Source organism: Anoplopoma fimbria, chromosome 17 (genome assembly GCF_027596085.1).
Source record: "Anoplopoma fimbria isolate UVic2021 breed Golden Eagle Sablefish chromosome 17, Afim_UVic_2022, whole genome shotgun sequence".
Lineage (NCBI taxonomy): Eukaryota > Metazoa > Chordata > Actinopteri > Perciformes > Anoplopomatidae > Anoplopoma > Anoplopoma fimbria.
The window spans coordinates 26,712,730-26,739,380 of record NC_072465.1 but is presented as its reverse complement, the minus strand read 5'-3'; the positions used below and the strand labels follow the sequence as shown (position 1 = coordinate 26,739,380).

The 26,651-nt window shown below is 37.6% G+C and overlaps 4 protein-coding genes across 5 annotated transcripts in view; 1 reads left to right on the top strand and 3 right to left on the bottom strand.

Moving 5' to 3' along the window:
• The window catches only part of romo1 (reactive oxygen species modulator 1), a 2,577-nt gene extending 766 nt beyond the window's left edge, over nt 1–1,811 (top strand). The window contains exons 2-3 of the mRNA XM_054616773.1: nt 502–632; nt 1,545–1,811. Of these exons, the coding sequence (XP_054472748.1) occupies nt 502–632; nt 1,545–1,653 (240 nt within the window). The 3' untranslated portion in view covers nt 1,654–1,811. The remainder of the gene's footprint in view (nt 1–501; nt 633–1,544) is intronic.
• ergic3 (ERGIC and golgi 3) overlaps nt 1–13,724 on the bottom strand; it is a 17,785-nt gene extending 4,061 nt beyond the window's left edge. Inside the window, exons 1-10 of one of the 2 annotated variants that reach the window (XM_054616771.1) lie at nt 13,541–13,724; nt 11,449–11,519; nt 9,576–9,663; nt 9,355–9,474; nt 8,097–8,193; nt 7,429–7,594; nt 7,021–7,078; nt 4,243–4,257; nt 2,825–2,856; nt 2,486–2,582 (exon numbers count right to left, since the gene is read on the bottom strand). In XM_054616771.1, the coding sequence (XP_054472746.1) occupies nt 2,486–2,582; nt 2,825–2,856; nt 4,243–4,257; nt 7,021–7,078; nt 7,429–7,594; nt 8,097–8,193; nt 9,355–9,474; nt 9,576–9,663; nt 11,449–11,519; nt 13,541–13,628 (832 nt within the window). In that variant the 5' untranslated portion in view covers nt 13,629–13,724. The remainder of the gene's footprint in view (nt 1–2,485; nt 2,583–2,824; nt 2,857–4,242; nt 4,258–7,020; nt 7,079–7,428; nt 7,595–8,096; nt 8,194–9,354; nt 9,475–9,575; nt 9,664–11,448; nt 11,520–13,540) is intronic. The other variant, XM_054616772.1, reaches the window with a different exon arrangement.
• A 2,355-nt stretch (nt 13,725–16,079) lies between these two features.
• LOC129106416 (homeobox expressed in ES cells 1-like) lies at nt 16,080–18,594 on the bottom strand. Its single transcript, XM_054617808.1, has 4 exons — nt 18,474–18,594; nt 17,302–17,501; nt 17,055–17,156; nt 16,080–16,268 (listed from the first exon to the last, which is right to left on the bottom strand). The coding sequence occupies exons 1-4, from the start codon at nt 18,592–18,594 to the stop codon at nt 16,080–16,082; spliced, it is 612 nt and encodes a 203-aa protein (XP_054473783.1).
• A 2,016-nt stretch (nt 18,595–20,610) lies between these two features.
• LOC129105969 (cytochrome c1, heme protein, mitochondrial) lies at nt 20,611–26,446 on the bottom strand. The gene is made up of 7 exons (XM_054617255.1): nt 26,326–26,446; nt 23,533–23,723; nt 23,247–23,373; nt 22,905–23,062; nt 22,632–22,792; nt 22,069–22,169; nt 20,611–21,264 (listed from the first exon to the last, which is right to left on the bottom strand). The coding sequence occupies exons 1-7, from the start codon at nt 26,404–26,406 to the stop codon at nt 21,160–21,162; spliced, it is 924 nt and encodes a 307-aa protein (XP_054473230.1). The 5' UTR covers nt 26,407–26,446; the 3' UTR covers nt 20,611–21,159.
• Nucleotides 26,447–26,651: the final 205 nt, after the last annotated feature.

Sequence of the window (26,651 nt, the reverse complement as noted above, 5' to 3'; positions counted from 1 at the left end):
CAATAGTCATACTATTTTTTTTAGCAATAGTCATACTATTTTTTAGCAATAGTCATACTATTTTTTAGCAATAGTCATACTATTTTTTTTTAGCAATAGTCATACTATTTTTTTAGCAATAGTCATACTATTTTTTTTAGCAATAGTCATACTATTTTTTTAGCAATAGTCATACTATTTTTTTTAGCAATATTCATACTATTTTTTTTAGCAATAATCATACTATTTTTTTTAGCAATAGTCATACTATTATTTTAGCAATAGTCATACTATTTTTTTTTTAGCAATAGTCATACTATTTTTTTAGCAATAGTCATACTATTTTTTTTAGCAATAATCACATTGTTGCACATGTGATCCTGATCTGGTTGCTGAGCCAGACTTGTATGAGGATGTGGTCTTCCTGCAGACCTGTTCAGTGTTTTTGTCCCTGATTATATCAGATCAAACTCTATCTAGACCTCCATCAGTCTCATCTCTGACCCCTCTCTCCTTTTCCAGATGCCCGTGGCTGTAGGTCCATATGGCCAGACGCAGCCCAGCTGTTTTGACCGGGTCAAGATGGGCTTCATGATGGGGTTCACAGTGGGGTTGGCTGCAGGCGCCATGTTTGGCACTTTCTCCTGTCTCAGGTGAGTCTACACCCAAAATATTCTGCGTTCATGGTGAAATTGAGAATGTGGACCTTGTTTCTATTAGAACCAGTACAAGGGGCACATCTGCCAAATGCAAAACCGTTATCCCAGAATCCAGTTCTATTACAGCCCCAATATTTAAAGCCACCACCAACATTTCTTAATAAGTTATTTAACATTTTAACCCAACCCTTTGTTCTAATCTGTCAGCTCGTTTTCGGGGTGAATTATTCCCTCTTTTCTGCCAAATATGACACTGTCCCATTGACTTTTACCGTAAAAACTGTGGGTTTAAAAATGAAGATTAATATGAATTTGCTCATCTTCACAGCAGCTTCCTTCTCTGAGTCTTAGGCTCAGTGTGTTACGGCACTAGGTGTGGTTGGGGGTTTGATTCCTTCAGGAGTACCTGTCTGTTTTCTACGACCTACTAATTATTGTAAATAGCATTGTCATGTAGTCAGCTGTATTACACCCAGCGATGGATGTTTTTTTAATGCACGTGCAGTGTACAATTTGGACGATAATGTCACAAACAAACTTTAATGACACCCTGAAAACAGTAAAGTAGCATTATGAGTTGTTGCTAATCTACAGAGCTGGAAGTGATAACAGTTTTAGAGGGTCAATTTGAAGGGTCTTTTATTTAATGAGCTAAGGGGCAAATTAATATGTAGAGTAATTAAAAAGTTTATAATTATAATTGGCCAGACCTCTGCCTCACTGTCCACATTTCAGGTATTTGATCAGCAACTCAAACATGTCTGGTGTTGTGCTGGTTTTAAAAACAATCAGAGCCTTGTAGGTAAACAGAAGGCAGGCTGACATGAACACAATGTCTTGCTTGAATAACGATGTCAAACAAAATGGTTAACATTTTAGTTGACCCTAAATCTCTTGTGCCTCAAGGATCGGCATGCGTGGCAGGGAGCTGATGGGAGGAGTGGGGAAGACCATGATGCAGAGCGGAGGGACGTTCGGCACCTTCATGTCCATCGGTATGGGCATCCGCTGCTGAGGACGACGACCAGGAACAACCTCCTCCACATCCACGCTATTACACAGCTATGGGACTTTTCCAGTTACTATAACTACAGCTCTCTGCCATCTCCATGCTGTCTCACTCTCCAACAACCGTCTAGTTTTGTCAATAAATGTTCAGATTCGTCAAATGGTTTTCAGAGTGGATTGTGTTACTTTTGTGAAGTTGACAACGTCAAACCAAAAATATTATCCTGAAGGAAATTTGCACCAGCAGACAAAGCACCTTTTCTCTGCTTAGTTTGTTTCACTACATCGGGGTCTCTTATGATGCATCTTCTGCATGATTGTTGTGCAATACTGCAAAATGCATCTATAGTAAGAAGCTCTCATGAGGGTCCGACAATAAAAACCTCAAGTTTGTTCCAAATGAATGAAACTGGTTGAGTCAAACCAGAAGAAGGCTTATAACCTGGATGATCAAATCTATTGTTATATTTGGATAAAACTCAGCATTTCTGTAGTTTACAAGGTTCAGTGCAAATATGCATTTATGTTATGGATACAGTTATAGATACACCCAATAAAAGCCCTTCCTTGCTCCACATGTGCAGTAGTTGGGGAAAATTTAAACACATTGTGCATAGACGTCCATGCAGATGAAAAAACGTATGCCTCGTAAATTACCTTATCAGCTTTGAAAAATGAGACTAAGAAAAGACCTGATGAACTGTTAGAAATTCAGTGCAAAATTATGCATTCTTGCTTTTAAAACGCGTTTAGTTTGACCGCTAACATTTGGTGCTACACTGCTGCTTATTGGATAACCTGCCAGCATCAGTATTAGTATTGAAAACTGTGACACTGACCTTGTGGCGCTGTGACGTCCGTGTCGTCCAGAGGGTTAACGATGCCGGGGTAATCTTTACCAAACGACAGGTGTTTTATCAGATGGGTCATGTTAATCTGCAGGACGACGGGGAGGAAGGTTAGACTTCAACACTTCATAGTAATAAGCATACTGTTCATAAAGTATTACTATAGATGACTTTGATTATTGTCTGACACTCAATTAAACTACCAAACAAAATATTTAAATATGCAAAGAAAAAATATCAATTTGTTTTAAATATATTTTCAAAATATAATAGTTGCAGAAAAATGAAAACATGACCGATAAAGGAAATCTCATCAGTTTAAATACTTACGTTGTCTAAACCGAAACTCTGCAGGTCGTGAACTGCAAACACACAGAAAAAAACATCTCACATCACTTAACTTGTTCATTCCGGAAGCTTCAGATACACATTCAGTAAAGACAAGGGGAGTGTGAGTGTATCTCAAGTGACAGATCTGTCAGAAATGTGAGTTATTGATTTCTGCCTGTTTATTCAGCTGTTAATTTGAAGGTGAAAGACGGTAAGTAAAGCTGAAGCCGACAGTCACACACAAGTTCATGTCAGAGTTAGTCGACATAAATCACATCTGAGGTGCTTTTCATTATGCTAACGTGTCTCCTCGCTTCCTTCTCTTGTGGTTCGGCTCTTCCTCCCGGCGAGGACGAAAGAACGAGACATCTTTGGTTCTATAGCGCCAGTTGCGTCAAAAGTTGTGCGTCACCGTATTAAAAGACTAGGATGCACCCGTGTTTCCTCACTCCTCCAGAAACCCCCTCGTCTCCTCAAGGAAGATTCCCCGTGATGACGGCGAAGGAGGAGCGATATTCGGGTCACGGGAGGAGTGAGGAAGCGAGGAAGCAAAAGTTGGCATTATGAAAAAAAAAAACAACACCCCTGGTCTCCAGGCGCCTAGGCTCTGACCTTTGACCTCCTTTTATACGGTTCGCATTGATAAACAATCGTCAGTTTGAGACGTCGTTTACTTAAATTATCATCAGTTATAAAGCTGACATTTTACGTGGGATTTAAGTAAGTAGTGGCAGCTCTCTGAGAGCAAAGACTTTCTTCTCACTGCATCTAAAATCTGATTGGCTACCGCTTCACACTGAACAAACCTGAACAGACTTAACCAACAAAACTAACAACAAGCAGATTTTCAGTCTCCTCAGGATAAAACTGTAATAAAAAAAAAAAGAGCCTCACAACTCAGACACAGTGGATTTGTCTGCCAAGAAAATACTTTTTCTGGTGTCAGTGTGAACTTCAATGAAGTTGTTGAATTCACACTAAACTATGAAAAAGTTCGAGTTCATCGTCATTTCTAGCTGGAAAGAGTCAGCTTCATCATTCAGACCTCTGCAAATGTGATTGTGTGGCCCAATCATATGCTGATACTATAGTACTATTAAGGTAGATTTACTAGTTTACTGTGTAGTACATATTTAATCATATGTGGGATACTTACAAATTTCCGTTAAGGGTTGTTTTTTTTTTATTTATCAATCGGGCAAATGTTGCGTTTTCTGTCTTGCAAACTGTACTCTCGAAAGAATCTATCCTGATCTTTAAATTCAATATTTTCACTCATTTTCACATAATATTACAAAATAATTTCACACTTGCAATACCTCTCTATATAATCATAAAAACATTATGGGGCTGTTCTTCAGCGACGTTTCTAGTTATTTATAAGATTTAAGAAAAACTGCAAATAAAGAGGGACTTACTTTCCACAGCGTGCACTGCAGAAAGAAGAGAGAAGAGTCACTATAACGATGCAGGTAGACAACAAACCACGTTATGTTAAATGTGTATGAGGGGCTGCACAACTCTGACAATGTTCTTTATATTTCATATTTTTAGAAATCAAATTTCATTAAAACCAAACGGGACGCATGAGGACACAGCTTTTAAAACGTACCTCAGGTTTTTGTGCTCATGATTTGGTTGGTTTCAAAGTATTAAAAGCTCAACTCTGACATACAAATAGATTTACAAGCTGGAGATTTTACATAAACAGCAGATATTACAATGGGAAGGATTGTGTTTTATTCTGTTTTTATTCCTTCTGTCAGGTGGATCGTGCAGCCCCAAACACATGACACTTTAAGGTCAGCCGAGAGGTTCTAAAGGGAGTTTGGGACGAGAATGAGGCGGATTTATCTGCAGCACAAGTGATTCTTGTCTCTTGTTTCTGCTGCTACGCATTTAAATATAAAAACCTAACCAGATTCATTTAATACATTCAACCAGATTCATTCAGAGATCAGAGGATGATGATGTGTTCAGGGTAGAAAACTAACAGCTTAAGGTGCAGCTCACACTTCAGCCACAGTTTAATCAACCTACCAAATTGATGTGGCCATGTTCTCCATTTTAGTAGCCAACTACACTACAAATTGTGTCTCTTTTCCTGCTAAAGTGGCTGTTAGAGAAGATTTATTTGAGCATTTGATGGCTGCCGACTGTTAGTTTTCTGGCTCTGGTTTAATGTGCAGATGAAGGGAAACTTATAGCAGGCAGGTAAGACGGAACAAACCAGTCAAAACGTTACGATGGCAGGAAAGCAAACGTCGGTAACGGCAGTCAAAGGACGAAACAAATGGAAGAGATACAAATGTAGACGAATGTAGAGGGAAAAGGAGATGGTGGATTTAAGAGTTAGACTAATCAAGATCAGGTGATGATGTCATTTGCATTAACAAAAAAATAAATAATTGTGCAAGTCAGATCAGATGAATTTGATTCGTCAGCTTCTGCCAAAGACTTTTTATCAGTTTGGTTTTCCGGGTTGAGGCAGAGAGCGTCATCACGGCCTTAATGAGGCTTTTTCCCTCTTGATAGGAAAACCAACAATGACAGAAACACTGAAATCAAATTAAAATGGTCAAATTATACTGTTATAATGTTATATAGCATCAATCAGTGATACTAGCATTAACCTGAGAAATTGCACTGTGAAGACTTAGAGGAATGATGTTGTGTCATCAAGTGATTGAGGTCACATAAGTGTTTTTAAAGTAAAAAATAAAAGGTATATTTAAACCAAATTATGCCAAATCTCTGGTAAAGACTGTGAGATGTTGCTTAAACATTAAAAAAATAGTTTAAGTTTAAGTTTATTTTACTAAGATTAAATATATATACATTTTCTTGTCTCACGTCTGCAGAATACATGAACATTTCAAGTTCTCAGGAAAACCTTCAGCAAACACAGAAGATGAATTTCATTGTTCCTTAAAAAGGGGGAAAACCAACTAATTCAAGCATTGCTGATGCAGATTTAAGCAAAGGATGTCCTGAATTTGATAATTTGTGACCAAACAAGGGTTCGAATATCTATGATTAAGACTTGAGCTTTGATCAGAGAAACGTAATCAACTCAGACATCTGCTCCAAAACATTTCAGAGTCAACAGAAGGTTTGAGAACGTATCAAACAACACAATCATCAGAATGAAGTGAAGCATTTATGAGCTGGTGCCTGCGTCCAACACCAACGTCTTTCTGTTTCAGCTACAATTCATACACTGAAACATGTTCCAATGAAAATTAAGCTGATTAATTGTTACCTGATTGTGTTTAGCCCTGAGCTGTGCTTAATGAATGATTTATGAATGGATGAGTGGATGAGTGGATCTATATCCAGGGATGATGAGTGAACAGAGACTAAAAGATAAAAGCACTTAATAATCAAACGTTTCTGAACACCTTGTATTATAGCATTTTGGGGGTCAAGCACTTATTGATTGATCGGCTGATATTTGTCCTAGATAGTTTGATCGGTCGTCTCTATAAAGGCCGATCAGCTGAGGCAAAACACGCAAGACAAATTCTCTTCTACATACGCTGCTAAAAGAGCTTCACCAGTGTTGAGTTGTGTTGACTGAGAGAGAATGGAAAATTAATAAACATATTATATAAACATATATTATTATATATAGAAGACTTTAAATAGACTCTAATCGGCTGATACTGCTTCCAAGGATCGTTCTCGATATCCTGATCAGGGCAGAAATATTTGTAAATGCTCTTAACTTGGAAGATTTTGGCTAGGAATAAAGAAATGTTAACTGAGAAATGAATCGGATCAAAAAGGGGTCTGAAGTCATGAATCTCAGACTAGACTCATCTTTTAGAAAGCTTTTTATAATTTTTAAAAACCAGCATGAAATATTCAACGGTGAAAATTTAACTGTAACTTGAATGCAACTGACCTCAGGCTGAATTTCTTGTGTGTGGTGCATCTTCACCAATTAAAAAAGGCACAAACTAAGACTGGAATCTTTATAGTAATTTACTGAAAAGTCTTAGATGCAAGCAGGTCTCTAAAATCTGTTTCTTAAAAGGTAGTTTTAAAAAGGGTAAACTTGAACCTGTCTATGTTAGAATCATATATTAAATATCCGGCGTATCTGGATGTCGTCTGAAACAGGAAACAGGGTGTTCAAAAACCTTTGAGTGGCTCTGTGTCTATGAGCGGAGAGGACGAGCAGCAGGTCTTACCGTGGACATGAGACTGCTGGAAACTTTTTCCTGGAGCGAAGTGGAAATTTCCAGCCACCTGAGACACAAAGAGGAGGAGAGGGTAAATACAAATAATCTATATAGTATAAAGGAGCCACTGTCACTCTTAAAAAGTTTCACCAGGGTCTGTAAACTCAGTATATTACTGGTAGATTAGCAGATTTAGAACTCTACTCATTTAGTTTTGCAGCTTTATCTGAAGTATTAATATCAATGAGTTCTTTGTGTCACTGAATTTTTATATTTTTACTTCTTAAACTTCCACATATTCTTCTGAACATTTTTCCAAACCAACTGGACGTCCTCCAGACAGAAACAAGATGTTACTCTTCGTAGAAACCGACACATTTTAATCAAATAATAATTTGCATTAAAGAATCGTTTTACCTTGTTGACCTCCAGGAAGCCGTAAACCTGGCAGCCTTCGTTCTTCTGCTCCTGCATCTTCTGGGAGAAGCCCTCCCTCTTACACTGCTCGATGGTGTCCGCGTTCTTGAACGCCCAGCCTCGCCGCCGGTACGCCTCACGCACGTCATCGCAGGTGTTACAGCATCTGTCAATTACAAGGTTACACAGGAAATCAGCAGGAAAGAAAAAGCAGAGCCTGTGTGCGTACGTCTTCATGTCGACATTATCCTGGCCAAAGTAATTCACCATTTTATCCCAAAACTCATTAAAATAAAAATATAAAACTCTTTAATCATACTGCCAACACCTTACCTTAACGTTTTTGTAAAGAAAGAAATATTTCTAGTGCATCACAAACAGGACAACAATCAAACAATCTTAAATAAGTTAATCATAAATCATAAGGTTCCCTGCATAAATACAGGTTCTGTTTTTCTCTTCTCTACTTGATAGCGAGCTACACAACTTTAAAAGTCACAATATTCACGATTATCCCCAAATTCACAACGATAATAAACAATAAAATCCTACATCGTCCCATCCCTGGCTTGTGTGTTAGATTGTGTGTGTGTGTGTGTGTGTGTGTGTGTGTGTGTGTGTGTGTGTGTGTGTGTGTGTGTGTGTGTGTGTGTGTGTGTGTGTCTTACTTGAGGTCTTCAGTCTCGGCTCCGTAGCAGCTCTCACACCTGTTTGGATCCAGTGAACTGGGGTCGAACACTTCACCGTCGTCAGCCATCCCGAGGTCTACACAAGAAAACACAAACCATGATTTAGTTAAGCTGAACATTTTTTTTTTTTTTTACTGACTTTCAAGCCCTTAAACATAGGAATGAGTCTGAATTTTTGCACATATGGTTCTCTGGCTGGGTGTTATGAATGTGGTTTTGGTTAGACGTCGGAAATAAGGTTTTTTGTAAAAACAAGCTTAAGAGATTTTAATGTTTAGTCTACGATATAAATCATGTCTTTAAATACCTCTAGTGAATGTTGAAACCTTCAAATAAGACGATTTCTAACATGTGGCTAAATGGGACTACAACACGTTGTCATGCCGACTGGTCCACTGGTCATACTCACACTCATGAGACCGTGTCATAGTTTGTTTACAGCCTAACGTTACCTTTTTACGTCTGGCCATTCATTCTTCAAAAATCATAAAAGTGGTGCTCATTGGTGAAGATTATCTTACTGAACAAAAAATGTAAGTATCATAAACATTTGTTTGCCACAGAGCTTATTTACTTATTTCCTGCAATAATATAGAATCCAAAGAAGAATCCCATTAGCTTTGTGTTGGGGGTACAAGTGAGATGCTAACTTCCTGGTTGGCCTACAAAACTACGTCACCCCTGCAGCACTTTACTTGGTAGCAGTTGGCTGCTTTGAAGCGCCTTTATATCCCATAATATAAAGTCTAGCTTAAGGACACTTCGACATGCTGACAGTAGGAGCCGGGGATCGAACCGCCAACCAAATGACGACCAACTTTTATCCACTGAGCCACAGTCGCCATATCTTTTGTTTTGCTTTTTACAGTTTAACCATTTAGTCTAAAAATGTCAGACCCAGACTTTAATAAACGGAGCATCGAAGCAAAAAAACTACAACCTGGTTCATCCAACTTTTGCAGCCATGGATTCCAGCGTCATCTGTTAAAGTGCTGTGTTGTGCACCCAAACTTCCCAGTTAGACCACTTTACAGTGTGAGGCTTTAAACGTTCTGTTAACTCCCCTGTTTACGAAAGGAAGATGCTGGAGGGGGGTTTTTGATCTCGTTTATTTACCACTCAAACCGCCTTTCCTGGATTCTATTTCTACAACTCACATGTACCTGTATCAGAGTATCACCTGTGGACCCTCGAGCATAATCAGGAAGTCAAACATCCGAGTAAAGTCAAAGTTTACCGTGTTTATCTGCCTCGGATGTGACCGCCAGCAGGTCTTTGTCCAGCCGCTGTTTGAACAAGTTGTGTTCGACGTCCAACTGCTGCTCGCCGGCCACGTCCATCGCATCTATACTGAGATCTGAGCGTGAAGAGGAAAAGAGAATGGGATTAGACGGAGGGTTGATTATGAGCAACATGTATTGTGGTTAGCACGTCGAGGTAACAGGCGGTGCTACTTACAGGCGCAGGGCATGTGAGGGAAAATGACGTCGATGTTGATTTTCAGTTTGTCTCCTCGCGACGTGTCGACGTAAAGCTCAGGGTGAACCTGCAGAGAATAAAAGAGCGAGGATTCATTTTTAATTCAGTCGGAACACAAACATGTCTGACGCTGATGCATCGTATAACATATCTACATTGTAATGGGAATTTCCCCCCCCAAAAAAGTTAAATACTAAACTCCTACTGGCCTTACTAGCTATACGACACGTTGTTCCATGAAACAAAAGACTGGAAATTTGAGCGAACATGCTAAAATATTTTGGAAACGGCACTTTAACAGTCACTAGTTGAATTATCTGATGAATATAAAAACATACTTCTAAATCTTGTGGGTTTAAACGCGAGTGGTCAATAATGTTTTCATGATGAACAATTATATTTGAGTCTTCAGCATATTTAATTCTGTTTCATTCATTTTTCAGATCTTTTCCGGGACAGTTTCGCTGGAATATCGAGCTCATATGACAGACATGAATCCCGCTAAAAACACAAATATGTTCTTCTCTGCGGAACATATTTGTTCCGTAATTACCAGCCAGCAGTGACTAACATTTACACTTGCAAACCTGCTTGTGCTTCCATGTGAGGCTGTGTTCTCAGGGTTTTTACAACTTAACAGCTTATTCAAAATACTCTGGTCTATAAACTACCATGTAAACATTAATATCACTCTGAACATAATTCAGCCCTGTCAGATAGTAACGATAGCAGTTTTTGGGGAGCGCTGTTAGATAGAAAAGTAGTCCATTGAAAAAAAAAAAAAAAAAAGAGAAAGATAAAATCATATTCCAGGACAAGATAAGACATGACTTTCCAGGATATTTGACTTTTCTCTTATTTTGCATATGTTTTCAATGACTGGAAAACTGGTCCACTGTTTTCAAAAAGGTGCCTGGGAACCTTGTTAATAGTTTGTGAACTGACTGGTCTGACAGGACGCGCTTCCTGAAGAGTACAAGCTTGTTAACGTTAACCCCAACCTGCCTTTAGTATAATAATTATTCAGCATTCTTATAGTTAGTACAGTACAAGTTATTGATCTTTGCCTTTCATCGCCTGCAAAAAGGAATGAATACATTCTTGATTTTGGAAATAGTTACAGCGATATTGTTCTGGCCACATTTTGGACTTTAAGTTCAACTTTGCTCAGAAAAATGGAACATTTGAACATCTTCAGCTCCACAATAACGTGGCAAACTCAAAGCTGCTAATGAAGACTGCGTTATATGATCTAAAGCTTAGGAATCTTGCTGTCACGTTCCAACAGTTAACTGGTTCAGGGTTTCTGCAGTGTTCCCTACGTTCACTTTATCACTTTTTAATGCAGCAGAGAATACAACTTAATACATTTCCCACCATCATACTAGCCAAAAAAAGATGGAGACCCAGTAAGGAAAAATAAGGTCAACAACTATTTATTAAGGGCAGGAATTTATTAATATTCCTATCATATTTTTATCAGCACTCTGCAGCTGCAAATGTCGATAATTCCTGGTAATGTAACCGCTTAGCGTGACCGTGAACCCAATTAAGTGGCAGAAAATTTATAGATGGAGTAACCAATTACAAAAGAATAAATTTAAGTGTAAAGAAAATGTTACGGTTTTACTTAAATTGGTCCTTGGCCATTGTGAGTGAATGTGCTTCATAGCTACTGTGGGTAGAGACGCACTGAGACTGAAATTCAGCCCGAGACTTTGATTAAGGAGGTCTGTAATCTGGATAACCAGACAGGGTTTATTGTGTCTGTGCCAAAAGTGTAAAATATAATTTTTCCTGGAGAATTCCTTCCACTAAATGTCAAATAATCAGGTGACGTGGATGAACTCACCTCTTTAGTGAGATAGTACTGCAGCTCGGAGATGAACAGGATTAACATGATGATGCCGCTGATGACGGTCACTGCGGAGACAAGGAGGAAGATTGTGTGTTAGAGTTCAGAAGAGTTGATTTAAATACGGGTTAAAACTCAGAGTTTAAAGTTAAAAATCCCCCAGATCCTCTTCTAATGTTTTTTTTTAAATCATACTTTATCATAAGCAGGAAAAAACATGCATTACAATATGTTTTTCACCTTTTAAAAAAAGACTATATTTCCTCTTTAACTGACATCTTCCTGATATCTTCTGTTTAAGAAAAGTGTAGAAAATGTATTTTCAATTGTATCTGTAGCTCAAGAGTCAGGAAAATCAAACTACCAATTAATTAATGTTATACTAAAGATGATTTTTCCTATTTAAGATAAAATAAGATAATCCTTTATTAGTCCCGCAGTGGGAAAATTCACAGGATTACAGCAGCATAGAGGATAGTGCAAACAAGAGACATAGTAAAAACAAGATCAAAAATAAGTCATTATAAATAAGCAAATGAGCAATAAAAAAACAGTAAAGAATCCACAGTAACTTAAATATTATACATACAGGAACTATTATAACTATTTATTATTTATGTCAATTTATATGACTGCTGATCACATACAGACTCAGCAATACAAAAATGATAACTTAATTAAAAACTACTCAAGCAGTAAAAGTATGTTAAGATATCACAATAAAGTGAAGTACTTGAGTTAATGTACTTCTGGGTTTCTTCAGTATTTTCTCATCTTAAATGTAAAGTTATGTCCAGCTGCATGCATGCATTATATATATATATATATATATATATATATATATATATATATATATATATATATCAATTTATATGACTGCTGATCACTTGATTGCATATGTGTCACAGAGTCAGCAATACAAAAATAAACAATAATAATAAAAATGATAAACTAATTAAAAACTCCTAAAGATATCACAATAAAGTGAAGTACTTGAGTTAATGTACTTAAATGTAAAGTCATGTCCAGCTGCATGCATTATATATATATTAAATGATAAGATAATCCTTTATTAGTCCCGCATTTCCAGCTATATATATATATATATATATATATATATATATATATATATATATATATATATATATATATATATATATACACACACACACACACACAGACATAAACTATTATAACTATTTATTAAAACTATTATAACTATTTATTATTCATGTCAATTTATATGACTGCTGATCACATGATTGCATATGTGTCACAGACTCAGCAATACAAAACTTATAAACTAATTAAAAACTCCTAAAGATATCACAATAAAGTGAAGTACTTGAGTTAATGTACTTCTGTGTTTCTTCAGTATTTTCTCATCTTAAATGTAAAGTCATGTCCAGCTGCATGCATGCATATATATATATATATATATATATATATATATATATATATATATATATATATATATATATATATATATATACACAGACAGAAACTATTATAACTATTTATTATTTATGTCAATTTATATGACTGCTGATCACATGATTGCATATGTGTCACAGACTCAGCAATACAAAAATAAATAATAATAATAAAACTTAAAGAACTTATAAACTAATTAAAAACTACTCAAGCAGTAAAAGTATGTTAAGATATCACAATAAAGTGAAGTACTTGAGTTAATGTACTTCTGGGTTTCTTCAGTATTTTCTCATCTTAAATGTAAAGTTATGTCCAGCTGCATAGTTTGAACACATGCATCACCTCTGGTATTAAACAACACATGCATCATTATGTGTTTAAAAATGTCAATATCAATAAAGTTTCCTTCAAACACATGTCCTGTTTATGTCTACATTTGCATTTCTATCACCAGCCTGCAGGATATGTTGCATTAACATTGAATTGCAACAGTTTAATGTGTGTATCCTGCTTCAGTCCGGCCTCTCACAGAGTTATGAACACAACACTGTGACTGTTACTTCATGTGTTTGAGACATTTCAGCATTTTAAAGGAGAAATGAATCAGTTAGCATCTGCGGCTAACAACAAAGCTAACAGTCACTCAGCCTCTCACCGGTGGCTCCTCCCCACGTTTTCACCCGAAAATCCTCCAGAGTTTTTGGATAGGCATCAAACTGTTTCAGCTTGTTTAAAGTGTCCATTTTTTTTGGCCTAAAACCCGCAAAAAACACCGCTAAACACGAAAGCTACCGACGGACTGCCTGCACTCCTCACACTCATCGGTGCGCCGCTTTTTACTTCCGGGACACGCAGGGGTCACGGGGTACGGCTCGGCCAATCAGCGACGGCCGCGTAATTCAGACCTTTTTTGCTCCTTAAAACAAGAAAGAAGGAGAAATCTTGTTAAACTCTAATTACATAAAACATATTGAATGCAGTACTCAGATATTGTACTTTAATAAAAAACAAAATATAATTAAAGTACCAAAAGTAAAAAGAATTGCATTGAAATATAATAAAATAATATTGAATAATTCCAATATTATAATATATATTATTCTGAAATGGGCCATTCTGCATAATGAGTACTTTTACTTTTGGTTAGTGAAGTTTATTTTGGATGCTAATACTTTTCTGCTTTTACTTAAGTCAAACATTATGTTGAATACACTTATTGTAAGTCGCTTTGGATAAAAGCGTTTGCTAAATGACTGTAATGAAATGTAATGTAATTAATGCAGTACTTTACTTTAAGGAGAAACCTTGTTAAACTCTAATTATATTATGCATATTGAATACAGTACTCAGATATTGTACTTTAATAAAAAACAGTAATACCAAATACTGTGGAAATACCTGGTTACAAGAAAAAGTCATGCATTAAAAGTTTTACTTAAGTACAAAATATAATTAAAGTACCAAAAGTAAAAAGAATTGCATTGAATAATATAATAAAATAATATTGAATAAATGACTGTAATGTCATGTAATGTAATTAATGCAGTACTTTACTTAAAGGAGAAACCTCGTTAAACTGTAATTACATAAAACATATTGAATGCAGTACTCAGATATTGTACTTTAATAAAAAACAGTAATACCAAATACTACCCTAAAGTAATGTTTAAAAAATACCCTGTTACAAGGAAAAGTCATGCATTAAAAGTTTTACTTAAGTAAAAATATAATTAAAGTCCAAAAGTAAAATAATTCACTTGAATAATATAATAAAATAATATTGAATAATTCCAATATTATAATATATATTATTCTGAAATGGGCCATTCTGCATAATGAGTACTTTTACTTTTGGTTAGTAAAGTTTATTTTGGATGCTAATTCTGCTTTTACTTAAGTCAAACTTTAATGCAGTACTTTTACTTAAATGAGAAACCTTGTTAAACTGTAATTACATAAAGCATATTGAATGCAGTACTCAGATATTGTACTTTAATAAAAAACAGTAATACCAAATACTGTGGAAATACCTTAAGTGGAAGTTCAACAAGAAAAAGTCATGCATTAAAAGTTTTACTTAAGTGGAAGTTACAAAATATAATTAAAGTACCAAAAATACCACCCTAAAGTAAAAAATACCCTGAATTGCATTGAAAATATAATAAAATAATATTGAATAATTCCAATATTATAATATATATTATTCTGAAATGGGCCATTCTTCAAAATGAGTAATTTTACTTTAAAAGTAAAAGTATAACATGTAACATTACATAATGAGTAATTTTACTTGTTTATTTGGATGCTAATACTTTTCTGCTTTTACTTAAGTCAAACATTATGTTGAATACACTTATTGTTAGTAAAGTTTATTTTGGATGCCATCATTTTCTGCTTTTACTTAAGTAAAATTTGTTGCAAGATTTTTACTTGTAACAGAGTATTTAAAATGTAATATTGCTACCTTTACTTTAATACAAGATCTGATACATCTTTCACCACTGGTTGAAAACTATAAGAATAAAAAAAGTCCAATATAGAGTCAAGCAAAAAGTTCAATATTTGCCTCTGAAATTTTGAGTAAAAGTTTAAAGTTGCAGAACTACTTATGAATCTACATAATATGTTTGTTGCCAAGTTTTGTCTTATTTTTTTCAAACTTTATTTACTTAAAATAAACAATGTTTTCAATAAATACAAATGAAAAATAAGAATAACGAGTTAACATACTTAAACATTACATTATATTGAGTCCCTGCTTCTCTGAAACTGTTTGTTTGAATGTTTGTTTTTTAAAAACCCTGTCAGATATCTGACCAGTAAAAATGTACCAGTATAACAGATCCTCCAATAGTAAAGTCATGTAAAGTAGAGCCATGAGATTCAAATACTTTAAAAACTTTTAATTAAACTTTGTACAGAAACCTATTCACATATTAAGACACTCAACATTACAAACGGATCCAGAGCAGATCTCATAACAAACAGACCTCCTTCAGTACGCTTAATATAGAAACCTGTTGTTGTGTCGACATTAAATACTGTGTTGGGTTTGTAAGCAAACTGTGACTTTCATTTGTCACCATTTGTTTCCCACAGTTGTGTTTTTGCGTGACTTTTAGGAGGAAGGTAGAATAAAGACACAAGCTCGTAGGTGTGGATGAAGAAATGTTCACAGAAACAGGAAGAGTTCATCAGCATCTCTCTTCCTCTTTTTCCACTTTAAGCTGCAGACGAGAGGCGAGCTCCGGGTCACCTCCCACGTCCCGCTCGGCCTTCACTCGACCTCTGACCCCGAGGTCGGCCACGGCCGTCTGAACCAGCTGCAGCCGGGTTTCTCTGAGGGAACGTCTCAGCTTGGCCCGCCGGTTCTGAAACCAGATCTGAGAGAAAGAGTGGGAGATTAGAGCTGCTTTAGGTATATTTCATGTATAGGAATTTGTTTTCCCTTTCTATATTTTTACTCTGATACTAAGAATTTGTATTTCTTATTTGTAGTATGTGTGGGACAGAGTGGATAAATTCTGATGAGCTACATTGATTGACAGTGCGAGAGATACAAACTGGGACCACGAATGAATCCCATAGTGTTACTGGTTTTAGAGCACTGTCTTTACACCCATTTAATTGTTTAGATGGAGGCGGGATCAGGAGGAAGTCATATTAAAGCTACTATGAGGAACTTTACATTTTTCTGTTGGTTTTGGCGCCCCCTGTGGACAAAAGCGGTAGTGTTTCTCAGCACCAGATTCCCTTTAGAGAACCTCTCATTTCACTGCAGCAGGTTCTGACAGTCTGCTCCGATTAAAGTTCCTCACAGTAACTTTAAAATGCTTAAAAAGTATAGAAAAATGTATTTGCTCAATTAGAATATTTAATGGTAATTAATTAAGCTTGTGGACACTAATTTGACTTTTAATTAAGCCAAGACCTGTTAACAGACTTGGTGAAGTTCTCTTTTAAAAACCAAACATGTGTCCTGTTTATAAAGTATGTTTATGTATCATTGTGGCTTGGAATTATCTAAATATTCTGTTCTTTTTCCCCAAAAAATCTATCTTAGGTTTAAACAGTTTGTCACAACTTTGCACCGTGGGTTAGTGCGGTTTAAGAAGCAGAACAGAGCTCTCATCATTTCAGGGTTAAAGTCTCAGCGTCGCTGTATCAACCTGTATTCTGTCCTCGTCCAGGTCGAGTCTCGCCGCCAGCTGCTCCCTCAGCTGGATACCCGGATAACAGTTCACCTGAAACACCGTCTCCAGAACGTTCACCTGCACACACAGAGACAGAGAGATGATCAACGGACATGTCCTCAACTCTATGTCATATCTGAACAGTGCTGCATGAAAGAGAACCCTTTCTTAGGATCTATATCTGTTCTATGACGGACTGGTTGGTTGATGATTGATTGATTACCTGGCTGTTGGTGAAGGCGGTGCGAGGTCTGCGTCCGATGTACCAGTTTGATGTCGGCCTGGGAGAGTTCTGCTGCTGAGGATGATGATGCTGTTGCTGTTGTTGATAATGTTGTTGTTGTTGTTGTTGTTGTTGTTGTTGTTGTTGTTGTTGTTGTGAGCACACACCGTTTCCTCTGTTCTCCTTCTCTGCTCCGATTTCTGGATATAAACAAAATTAAAAAAATAATTTGAATGGTTTAATATTTGCCAGGAATCAATTTATTATGTATTTACTAAATCAACATGAGAAAATTTGATATTCATTTTTAAAATGGATACCTACCATGGGCTTCGTTAAACACTGATATGTAGTTTACTTAAGTTTACATATGGTTACGTTTAATTTAGCTGAATTGGACAAAACTATGATCAATCAATAGAGAAACTAGAGAAACTAGAGAAACGTAATAAGTAAAAGTTTGGTCGAGAGTTTGTCCACATGATTCCTTTACATATGTCGTCCAAGAAAAGCGTCTTGTAATATTTATTTATTTCAAGAAGCTGCAGAAGAGCTGCATTTTCAACAGCAACGGGTTGATTGATAAGAGGGTTTGAATTGGTTTGCCCAAAAACAAAATGTTGAAAGAAATCTTTTCAGGCAAAGGGAAATATTAATATATATAATAACTGTGTATGTACAAAATATAACAGCTATTTAAAGAAAAATAAGGAAAATATAAATAAGGATACTGAGCTCAGATAGCATTAAATTACTAAATTAAACAAAGATTTATTTTTTGTATTTTTAGAAAAGCAGCTTTACTCTGAAAATATTTTCTATGAGCCTCTTTTTAAATTAAGTAGAGGAGATTTTAACATCCCAGTTTTACCTTTAGATACAGATTACAGTAGACTATTGTACAGGATATTGTCAAATATTTTTATGTTACACTAAATTGTGTTTGCTATAATAATTTAGCTGAATATACCTCAACTGTGATTTCCCACGTCACACTCATATACACGAGACAGAAAACAGCAACTTATATATTATAAATGTGATCCGGGACAAAAAGGAAATAAAAAAATATGTTTTTTATCAATACATTAAAATGCACACACATCATATCAGATTGGTGCTTCATTAATAAGTCAGAATCTGGGTTTAAAGTCAAAACATTTCCTCCTCACCTGTCCAGGGTCGGTGGAGTTTCAGGCAGGTTCCAGGTCTTTCCAGCTCCAAACCCAGAATCCGATCGATGGAGAACGCCGGCCTGCTTTCTGCCGTCACGGGAGCCAGAGTGGACGCCATAATGACTGATCTCACAAACTGATCAATAAACAGGTAACAAAACTACCGGCAACAACCAAAACAAACCAAAAGAAATAGTTCCATAAGTTGATTTTCTTTCAATATAAAACCTGGATGACTCTAAAAGTTCTCCACTGTTGACTTGAGGTCTACGATCAGCTGAATAGTTTGAATGAATGGTTTTAAGTCTGAGCTCCATGTGAAGCAGCAGGAAGACAAACCGCTGGCTGCTGGTTTAAATGGGAGTGGAGGATTTAAACTGGCCACCAATTAGAATTAAGAAGTGGTTTTTCCATGTGAATGAGATTCCCTGAGGTTCCACACAGAAGCTAATCTCTCCGTGTGTGTGTGTGTGTGTGTGTGTGTGTGTGTGTGTGTGTGTGTGTGTGTGTGTGTGTGTGTGTGTGTGTGTGTGAGTGTGTGTGTGTGTGTGTCACTGGGAGACAGCATATTTAAATGTATTAGTTTACTTAGTTTAACAACTCTGCAAAATTTGCAAACTTTGCAGGAGACAAAAAAAACATCTTGTGTGTGAGCATGTGTGTGTGTGTGTGTGTGTGTGTGTGTGTGTGTGTGTTGTGTGTGTGTGTGTGTGTGTTTTCCCTCCTGTGATGCACTGTATTGAGTGTTTGTTTTTTTGTTAAACGGTCACCGGTGTCACACAAACACAAAGCATAAATCCACCTTTTCTTCTGAATTACCAAAGTAGAAAATCAGTTTAGTTTGCAAAAAAAAAAGTCTGTGACGGAGCTTTAATCTAATAATAATAATAATAATAATAATGATAATTAACTGCAATAACAATGATCCGCGGGGAGATCCACTAACACCATTAGCCTAATCTGTGTGTGTTGTGATGCAGATGAAGCTCGTAGCGGCTGAATGCGGGTCGGAGCAGCGGGGAGGAAAACCTTTTCAGAACCAGATGAGCTCCTAATGACGGCCCGGAGCAGCTTTAACTTAACCGCACACTTGTTTATTTATCCCACAATGAAAGGAGGGATGAATGTAAAGGATGTGACGACTCCAGCGAGGAGGGGAAGCCATCTAAACTCAGCTTCAGTGTGAAGATGTGTGGAACTGGGGATGTTTTATTTTGACATATCTGCCTGTATTTTAAAGCTCTTTTAAACCAGTGGGCTCAAAATATGATACGAACTAGTTATGTGTGTCTGCTGTTAAATGGCACAGCTGTTATATCTGTATCATAAATACAAAATGGATTGTTCAGTCTCAAACACAAGAAGGAAATGTTACATTTAAACCAATATTCTGGGTTAGTTTTAACAATAGAGTTAGGAGAACAGGAGTAGAGTGTTTTGGTACATTGTTTTCCGAGGTCATTTGACAATTACAGAACAAAATGGCGATTGTTGGGGTTATTATTATTATTTTTTTCTTCAGTTAATTGATTTGGGTTTCTGAAAACAGGATCATCCTCAAGTCCAAGAGGAGCGGAGAGGTTTCTTTGAGCATATCAGCAATTAATGAACCGTTAACGTTCGTCTCAATGTGGCCTCCATCAGGTCTTTTGTAAAAATTCAAATGTTTAATCTCTACGTAAGAACTAGTTTGTGTGGTGCAACTTGTTTTAATTCAATAAATCTTAAAACTCCACCTAATTGTAATGCCTCCAGTTTAACTTCAGGATACATTACAGCTTTGCAAGCAGCTTGTCTATCTTTACAATTCAATTGGTTGAACTATGGAGGCTTTTAAGTGTCAAATATTGTGGAAAATAATAAAAACTGATAAGCTTTTATTGTGAAATACAGACAGGATAATGTGATCTGACTCCTTTCTAACACTTTCAAAAGGATAAGCAACGTGTCGCTCTGGATTTGAACAAATAACCTCATAACAAAGATTGTTCATTCACCAGTTTATTTAATACGTTTACATGACAAAAGCGTAGAAGCAGATTCAACGAGTGAGAGACAAATGATCAGGACACAGGCAGCGTTAAAAAGGTGTTTCTGTGACAACAAAAACACAAAAAACGCCACACACAAAAAGTTTCCTTTAAGATAATTTATTTTGTACAGCAAAACAGAGGTTCAGAGGTTGCATTGCATCCACCGAGCGGCTTTGTGGAGAGGACACGGGGAGGATGGATTTACTCAAGCGGTTACACACTTTGATGCAACCATTTCTCGGCGCCTGCGTGATTATTTAGTATCTTACAAAGACGGGCAGTCAAGCAACTTATCGGGCCGGTCTGATACCGGATGTCCAGACCTGAACTGCTGCCTGATAAAACAAACAAACTTTTGTATGGGGGGATGCGTTCAAAAACGCCACAACTCTCTGACACAAACCGCAGTGTTCCAGATGCACACGATTGGTTCTACCACTCCAACAACTAAAAACAGGCCTTCTTCCTTTAGAAATAAACATATATATATATATTCGCATTTCTCTACCACATCCTAGAAAGGCATATGTGTGTGTTTGTCAGTTTTTTGTCCTTGTGATTGTTATGAGGCGAGCGTCGTGGGGTCGTTGAACGCGGCCCCTCTCTCTGGTAGGTTTTAGGCCCAGGTTAGGGGTGAGTTTGTTTTCCGTTTACTTGGGAGGCCTGTAGGCGATCTTCCTGCTCTTCAGCACAGACCACCTGTGTCTCTTCATGTAGTAGAGCAGAGGGACGAGGATGCCGGCACCAATCAGCAGCTGGGAGGAGAACGAGGAGGGAAAGATTAATCACTAACCATGTTTACAACTTGTTCCACTGTGTTTGTTTGTTTGTTCAGACTAGAATTTACAAATTTGAGACTGAAAAAGGTGTGTGTGTGTGTGTGTGCGGTGGCTAACTGGTGCCCTTATACATCTATAGGGACATGTTGGGCTTATTAATTATTCAATCATTTTAGCTGTGTTAATGCACACGGTAGAAACATTTAAATTGTGAATTTATTAATTTTATTTATTTAGGAATTTTGGAAGTTCAACTGAAGTCCGATCAGCATTGAGATGTTTCCCTGTCGTCACTTACAACCTGAAGTTGTTGAATCAGAAACAACGGAGAAAAAAAAATACTGTAACCGTCTTTCGGCATCCATGGCGCTATGATAATACGGAACATTTGTACAGAGACTATTTATAGAGAAACTCTGTCTGTGGTGTAAACAATGACGTTGCTGTTGGATTTACGCCTAGACAACTTTATTTATAGTTTTGATGGAGCTGCTACAATGTTAGCATAGCACGGCACTGATCCATCTGAACTTAAAAAAGAAAGTAGCAATTTAAAAATCTTAAATCTATCTTAAGAATCGTTATCCTATTTACTGATTTAAATAATTTAAGACTGTATAATATTCAAGCAGGTTTTTATATGGCTGCTTGTGTAACGATAACATTTAATGCTTTTATAAACCCCACAAAATATTGAAATAAAAGTAACGTCTTGGTATCGGTACCTAAACTAAAGGCGTCACAAACGTGTGTGTGTGTGTGTGTGTGTGTGTGTTGTACCTTCAGTCCCATGCGTTTGCGTTGGTCGTGTTCTGGCTCTGCGGCCCACCTCAAGAACGTACACACATCTTTAGCAACCTGGCTCATGGTTGCAGGGGTTCCTATGGCAACAGACACACAGCAACCATCAGCAAAAAGGATTTTTAACGGCAGCAAATGGTAATGCCCTCTCTTAGTAACGGTGGATGAAATAGTTATCTCTACAAACCAATAGCAATTGATTGTGATGTATTAAATGTGTATGTATGTATGTATGTATATATATATATATATATATATATAAAAAAATATAAATATATTTAAAAAAAAAATCTATATAATAAATCTATATATAAAATAAAATATTTATATAAAAAATATATATTTTAAAAATATATATTTATATATATAAAAAAATATATATATATAAGAAATATAGATATATATAAAAATAATTATATATTCAAAAAATATATACATGTATATAAAAATATATAAAAAAACATGACATCATCATTATGTGACTAGTCGTGGCAGCCTCACAGCAAACCGAGCACACAAATACACGCTGCATCTTTACGTACCATCGTCATACTCCAGCACCTCGTTGTAGATGGGCGGGGCCATGCCGATGGCCTGTCCAGGGAAGTAGGGGTTGTAGTAGAGTCCCTCTCTCACCTCCACTCCTGCCGGGGGTTCGCAGTATCCTGTCAGCAGGCTGAACACGTAGTCCTCTCCTCCGTGTCTGAGGGGAGCAGAAGGGGAAACGATAAGTGAACACCACGGACATGTGGAATCCAGGCTGAACTGCACGGCTTTTCAGATTAAACTGTGGAGGTTTTTCTTTCAGGAGTTACCTGGCATTGACGATGTAGCTGAGATCTGGAGGCAGGGCTCCCGCGTTGGCGTTGCGGGCGGCCTCGGGGTTGGGGTAGGGCTTTGGGAAGTAGTCCGACGGCTTTCCTGTCCGGGTGAACATCTCTCCGCTCTCATCAGGACCGTCCACTACCTCAGCCTAAAACACAAGAGACCCTTTAAGTATGGCTGAAAACTGAGAATGTAACCGCAGACACAGCCGGGTGTCACCACCTACTGGCAGAAGCCGGTATAACACAAAACAATGGAGGAAAAAAATGCATACAGTGTTGTGTGATTAATTTAAAACTCCCTCTCATTCTTATGCACACACACAGCCTCACCTCCTCAGCGATGGTCTTAACCTCGGCCTCTGTGTGCGACACTCCCACCAGGTTTCTGAAAGCCAGGTACTCCATACTGTGGCAGGCTGAACACACTTGTTTATACACCTGGTAACCACGACGAATGCTGCAGAAAGAGCGAGACAGGAAGAAAAACACATAAGACTTTATAACCATAGAAAAAACAAGTGTTTGATAATTGCAGACTCTGGAGGATGTGTGTGTGTGTGTGTGTGTGTGTGTGTGTGTGTGTGTGTGTGTGTGTGTGTGTGTCCATCCATCCTACCTAGCGTGGTCCAGAGAGGACAGAGGTCCAGCGTGGCTCCAGGGGTAATTAGGAGGGTGGAGCTCCAGGTCGGAGGCTTTGACGGACTGGTGCAGCATCAGGGCGAGACCCGCCCCGCCGGCTGTGACCACGCCCATTGTCGTAAGGGCGACCTTCTTGCTCCGAGGCAAACTGGCGAAGGACATTTTGGCCTACGGAAGAAAAAGAGCACAACAAGATTGCGGTTAACTTAAAATCATGCAAGTGCAATAATGTACAAGTGATTATTCAAAACATCCAATGACTTTATATTCTGTGTTATAAGACTGACTGACAGCACAGCTGAAACACTTATTGGGTAAATCTATTAGTTGATCCAAACAAAATTCAATGATGCAAGTCTTTTTGAGAGAAAATGGAAATAATTCACTGTTTCTTGCAACCAAAACACGAGCATTGCTGTTTATTGGACTGTTGGTTTGGAAAAACATCTGACACTGATGCATATTTTAGTTGCCATTTTCTGAAATGTCATAGACCAAACTAATAATTTAGAGGTCAGCCGCCCTAATCTTGAAGACTTGTATTCTTTAATATACTTTTTATCCTAAAATCTGAGTTGGTATGTTACAATCGGTTGACAAAACTGAAAATATTGTTGCCATTTTTAGTCACGTTACATTTTGAGCAATTAAGATGTCAACTGTCCGCCTAATATTGAAAATGTGACAAAGAACAAAAAAAGTATTATTACAGTAACCAAACAAAATTCTTTGTACAGAATTTGAATTGCTGTCCCTATTTTTTATATGTTAAAAAGTCCAAGAATTAGTTGCCAACGGCAACCGGTACTGTCGAGTCCTATTTAGTGCAAATATTTCCAGCACTAAATAGTAAAAAAATGAAAATCCCAGTTTGTGAAAGCCCAGTGACACATCTGCACCTTGCTGGTTTTGTCCCATCACCAACAGTCTAAACCCAGAGACATTCAGATTACTGTCACACAAGACAAAGAAAACCACTTAACCTTCACATATGAGAAGCTGTAACGAGGCATTGCTTCAAATATGATTAAAAAATGAACAAATCAGTTGTTTTCCCAAATGGATCCAGCTCTAGTAAGTATGAAGTCCAGCTCCAGTCACAGCTTAACTGCATGAACACCATTCATAAAGTTCAGTTCATCACAATGCCCTTGCTTATATAGCGTACGCTGGTCGTTCTTATGAAACTCCCCTTCGCTTCTGTAACAGGGCGTCACATGACAGCACCCCTGCATCAGGACGGGGACACACACACACACACAGCATAAAACCCAGCTACACGCATGAGGCGCCTATTTACACATTTTTGGGACCTGAATGGTGAAGAGGACAAGCGACAAACCATTTAAAAAGTCACAAATAATGGACTAGTGGTTAAAACGATATATCTCATACTGTGATTGCAGTGTGTGATAGATGGATATGTCTGTATCAGAGATCATGAGTGAGATGCCACTAAAATAAGTGATAACAGATGATTTTCAGTTAAATATTAAGTCAATTAAAAGACAATGAAACCTAAAAAACAGCCAAACATTTGCTTATTTCCTCCTCCTATAAAACAAGAGTTACTCCTCAGGTTTAGGACTTAAACCAGAACAAACAAGGCATTTGGACACAAAAAAAGCAATTGAAATAATGAATATATCAAAATCAGCAAATAAACTAAATATTGTGGAATACCATGAATCAGTTTCCAGTAGCTGATATCATCTGTATATATGTATATATATATATATATATATATATATATATATACATACATATATGTATATATATATTTCAGTAAATAGCTCAGACAGACCCTCACCTCCTCTGTCCTTAGACCCTCACACCCTTAAATCCTCTGTCCTCACATCCTCTGTCCTTAGACCCTCACATCCTTAAACCCTCTGTCCTTAAATCCTCACATCCTCTGTCCTTAGACCCTCACACCCTTAAATCCTCTGTCCTTAGACCCTCAAACCCTTAAATCCTCTGTCCTCACATCCTCTGTCCTTAGACCCTCACATCCTCTGTCCTTAGACCCTCACACCCTTAAATCCTCTGTCCTTAGACCCTCACATCCTCTGTCCTTAGACCCTTAAATCCTCTGTCCTTAGACCCTCACACCCTTACATCCTCTGTCCTTAGACCCTCACATCCTCTGTCCTTAGACCCTCACATCCTCTGTCCTTAGACCCTCAAATCCTTGTCCTTAAACATCCTTACATCTGTCCTTATACCCTCACATCCTTACATCCTCTGTCCTTAGACCCTCACATCCTCTGTCCTTATCCTCACATCCTTAAATCCTGTCCTTAGACCCTCACATCCTTACATCCTCTGTCCTTACACCCTCACCTCCTCTGTCCTTAAATCCTCTGTCCTTAGACCCTCACATCCTTAAATCACTGATAAATCACTGATAAATCACTGCTTTCACCAAACCGGAAGTCACGCTTCCACCAAACCGGAAGTCCTCCCAGTCCTTGAAATGCTAACCGGTTAGCTCGCCGCTTAGCTTAGCTTAGCTTAGCCACCTAATCCTCCTCCCGTTCACCACCCTCCCTGCACACTACACCCCCTACACCACCACCTCCACCTCCACCACCCTGCACACCAAAAAACTGCCCAACACGTGGCATTTCAGGGCAACATTTCCACTTCCGGGTAGCTTATTTGTGTGACCTTGTCCTAGCAGCAGGACATCCCATAGTAAGCCCGCCGCCGGTGGCTCCGAACGTTCTGTATCCATGGTGACGGGTGCCCGGGGTAACCGTGGACTTACCGCGGGGGTCTGGACGTGTTTGGAGGCGCAGAGGAGGGCTCTCCCGCTGCCCGACAGCACCGAGACTCGCAGCGCCGCCATCTTGTTCTCCTGCTGTGGATTCACTGAAAAAGTGAAGCAACGTGCAACCGGGGAGCACAGCGCTTCCGGCGTGGACCTTCAGAATAAAAGACTGTCAGTGCGTAGAGTGGGACTGTTGTCACGTGGGTCACGACTGACAGAATAAAAGACAGAGACAACAAAATAAATTAAACTATGAGGATTAATTAATTAGATAATGTTCAATTCAGTTTGTTTTGTTTTGTATAAATACACACTTACATCCT